We start from the raw sequence: 3,361 nt of genomic DNA, 5'->3' as shown, positions 1-3,361 counted from the left end.
GAACACTAAAGAATTTTTTTTTTATTTTTAAGATTTTATTTATTTATTCGACAGAGAGACACAGCGAGAGAGGGAACAGAAGCAGGGGGAGTGGAGGGGGAGAAGCAGGCTTCCCGCCGAGCAGGGAGCCCGATGTGGGGCTCCATGTGGGGCTCGATCCCAGGACCCTGGGGTCACAACCCGAGCCGAAGGCAGACGCTTAACGACTGAGCCACCCAGGCGCCTCCTAAGGGATTTTTAAATCATTTAAGTGAAGAGGCATGATGTCTTGAACCTAATCTCAAGTGGTTCAGGAAAAAATGCAGACACAGACACGGGGACAGAATGCAAACTGCTGGGGAATCTTGATAAAGGGAGTTCTCTGTACTTAGCAACTTCTCTCTGAGTTGGAAATTATATTAAAAAATACCCCCAAATGGGGCGCCTGGGTGGCTCAGTTGTTAAGCGTCTGCCTTCGGCTCAGGTCATGATCCCAGGGTCCTGGGGGATGGAGCCCCGCATGGGGCTCCCTGCTCAGCGGGAAGCCTGCTTCTCCCTCTCCCGATCCCCCTGCTTGTGTTCCCTCTCTCTCTCTCGCTCTCTCTGTCAAATAAATAAATAAAATCTTTAAAAAAAATTACCCCCAAATCCCCAAGAGTTTAAACACAAAACCTCCCATGGCCCTTGGTGGCAGTGGCACTGGGAGCAAAGCCCCACTGCCGGGGGCCCCCCCTCCAGTGGCCCTCCTGATCACGGCCCACCCCACGCTGGCCCTCCCCGCTACAACACGTGGTTGCCCAGCTCCTCCTGGCCAGCTGGACTCCTGTCCTGCTCTGGCACCGTTTGTCCATGCGGGCGATGTCCGTCTCCGTCATTCCCGGCGCGAGGATACTGGTGTGGCCCACTTCCTTTGCCCCTGCGGAGCAGCTGGGGCAGAGGGACACAGAGGGCGAGGGGCGCATCAGGCTACCTTGCAGTTTGGAAACTGGAAGCCAGAATGGGTGGTCCCTATGCCTCCAGGAATGCTGGAGCAGGAAAGCGGGTCATGCCAGAGCCAGGTGGGCCGGTCACACCTTTATTAACACCGCATTTACCAAATACCTGAACACCACGGGCCCTCACCTCCACGCGCCCTCCGCCCCCGCACTCCGTCGATTTCGGCTCTCCTTGAGGCGGCTTCCGCTGCAGCGTCATTGTCCACGGTCTCCTTCGACTGGGGGACGGGAAGAGCTTGATCCCAGGACAGACTTAGCAGAGGGAGTGGTGTTCTGTGAGGCCCCGGGTAATGAGAACCGCGAAGAGACCTGGGAGCCTGGGCGCGACGGGGTCAAGGATGGGGCCCGGGAGCCCCGGTGGGGCAGGGTCAAGGACGGGACCCGGGAGCCCCGGCGGGACGTGGTCAAGGACGGGACCCGGGAGCCCGCGGGCGATAAGTGCTGGGATGGAACCCGTGAACCCGCCTTCGGAGGGGCCTGCGATGGGATCCTGGAGCCCACATGCGATGGGAGCAATGACCCGGAGCCCGGGCGCGACGGGGCCCGGGGAGCCACGCTCGATGGGGCTGTGGAGGGGGCGAAGGACCCGAGACGCGGGGCGGGCGGCTGCCACAGCGGCGGGCCGTCGGGGCCCCGGCGCAGCCAGCCATGCACACGCGCCAGGTCCCGCGTGTCCTCGTGCTCACGCCGCAGCTGTTCACGCTGCTCCAGCAGCTGGCGCCGCGTGTCATGCAGCAGCTGAGCCCAGCGAAGGAGCCGCAGGAGCTCCTGCCGCAGGCGCCCGTTGTCAGCCTTGACGGCCTGCGTGTGCACGATGAGCGCGCGCGCCGCCTCCCGCTCCGCGCGTCGCGCCAGGGACTGCACACGCTGACGCGCCTCGCGCTCGAAGGCCGCCTTGTCCTCCAGGAAGCGTCTTTTCACGCGGTGCAGCAGCTGCGTGTGCTCCACGCGCATGTGCAGCAGCTCGCGCTCCAGCGCCCGGACCCGGGCCAATTGTTCCAGCTGCAGCTCCTGCGGCGGGGGCGCGGGTCAGCGCCGGGGCGCGGCGCGCCCCCACCCCGCCCGCCGGGCACGCGCTCACTAGCCTTGTACGGCTGCAGCTCCTGCACCTGCCGCGCCATCCGCGCCGCGCGCGCCTCCATCTCCAGCAGCTGCGCGCGCACTCCGTCCTCGCGCCCGCGGTACAGCGAGGCCAGCTCGGCCCGCTGCCCGTGGATCTGCGTCAGGGCCGCGCGGTGCTGCTCGTCCAGTCGGACGATGGCTTGGGCGCAGCGCTGCGCGCGCGCGCTCACGTAGCTGGCATAGAGCCGGTTCTCCTCGCGCAAGCGCACCGCCTCGCGCTCCAGGAAGGCGTTCTCCTGCAGCACCTGGTCCACGCGCGCCTCGCAGGCGTCCAGCTGCTCCGAGAGCAGCTTATACTCGCGCTGCAGGTACTGCCCGCGCTCCGACAGCGGCGGCTCGGCGCCGTCTCCCGCCGCGCCCGGCCGGCGCCCCGCGCTGAGCCCGCGCTTCTTCTTGGGCACCATGGGCTGGGGCCTCGGGCGCCGGCACGCGTGAGGGCACTGCCCCCAGCCCGCTCCTCCAGCCTAGCCCTTCCCTCCCCCCGGCCCGAATATCCTAGCAGGGTGGGACGCGTCCCCAGGCCAAGAGGTTGGGGGAGGCAGAATCAGGGGTGTGGGGGGTCAGGCAGCGGTCAGGGTATCATCTCCAACCTTTACTCTTGGGCTCTTTCCGGACCTTGGCCGTCCGTCGGGGTGTGCCCACCTTTAGTAACGTTGGCGTTCAGCTTGCACGGTCTCCGTGGAGACAGAACTCAGTCGCCCTCCCCCACTGGCACCCCGTCGTCCCGGCAACGGCCGACTCCCCTCCGGGCATTTCCTTCCAGTCCCTCGCCCCGAAGTCGGTGCGCGACGGCCTGCGTGTGCGCCCTGCAGAGGTCCGACTCCGGACCGGCAGGATTTTGGCTTCCGGAGGAGGACGCTGCTCCCGAATCTAACAGAGCCAGCGGTGGTCAGAGCAGCCCCCACGCTCCACGTGCCAGACTTGGGCCCTTCGCCGTCTGTCCCCGACTGGACTCTCCCCCCGCCCCGTCTCCCCCATGTGCGGAGAGGGTTCCCCAAGTTCCTGGCCTCCAGCCGTGAGCAAGCCCCCCCCCCCCCCGCTGAGAAACTTTTCGGCTCTCTGGGGATCCTGGTTTTCTTGGAAGCGCTTCTTGATACTTTACACTCCTTCTGGGGGCCCCCCCGAGGGAGTTAGGTTTCCTGGGAAGATCGTGTCCATTCCGATGACATCGGTTGTCCACTGTTTCTCTCTTTGGAATTTCTTCTGTGGGTTCCTAAGCCCACACGTGCGCACCTGTTCAACTCATCCCGCTGACCGGCCCTTGG

The 3,361-nt window shown here is 65.0% G+C and overlaps 1 protein-coding gene across 1 annotated transcript; it reads right to left on the bottom strand.

The window, feature by feature from the left end:
- Positions 1 to 1,169: 1,169 nt before the first annotated feature.
- Positions 1,170 to 2,500, bottom strand: CCDC166 (coiled-coil domain containing 166). The gene is made up of 2 exons (XM_028093561.2): positions 2,060 to 2,500; positions 1,170 to 1,985 (listed from the first exon to the last, which is right to left on the bottom strand). The coding sequence occupies exons 1-2, from the start codon at positions 2,498 to 2,500 to the stop codon at positions 1,170 to 1,172; spliced, it is 1,257 nt and encodes a 418-aa protein (XP_027949362.2).
- Between the last annotated feature and the right edge of the window lie 861 nt (positions 2,501 to 3,361).

Source organism: Eumetopias jubatus, unplaced genomic scaffold, assembly GCF_037043125.1.
Source record: "Eumetopias jubatus isolate StellerSeaLion01/CBP00866 unplaced genomic scaffold, mEumJub1_p1.0 scaffold_4, whole genome shotgun sequence".
NCBI classification, from domain to species: Eukaryota; Metazoa; Chordata; class Mammalia; order Carnivora; family Otariidae; genus Eumetopias; species Eumetopias jubatus.
Note: the sequence above shows the minus strand (reverse complement) of the source record. Positions and strands in the feature narration are given on the sequence as shown.

Bases quoted from the DNA above. Each gene is read 5' to 3' on its own strand.
- CCDC166 (XM_028093561.2), bottom strand. From the start codon at position 2,500: ATGGTGCCCAAGAAGAAGCGCGGGCTCAGCGCGGGGCGCCGGCCGGGC. The intron at 1,986-2,059 runs GCTAGTGAGCGC...CCCCCGCCGCAG, and splicing joins AGGAGCTGCAGCCGTACAAG to GAGCTGCAGCTGGAACAATT.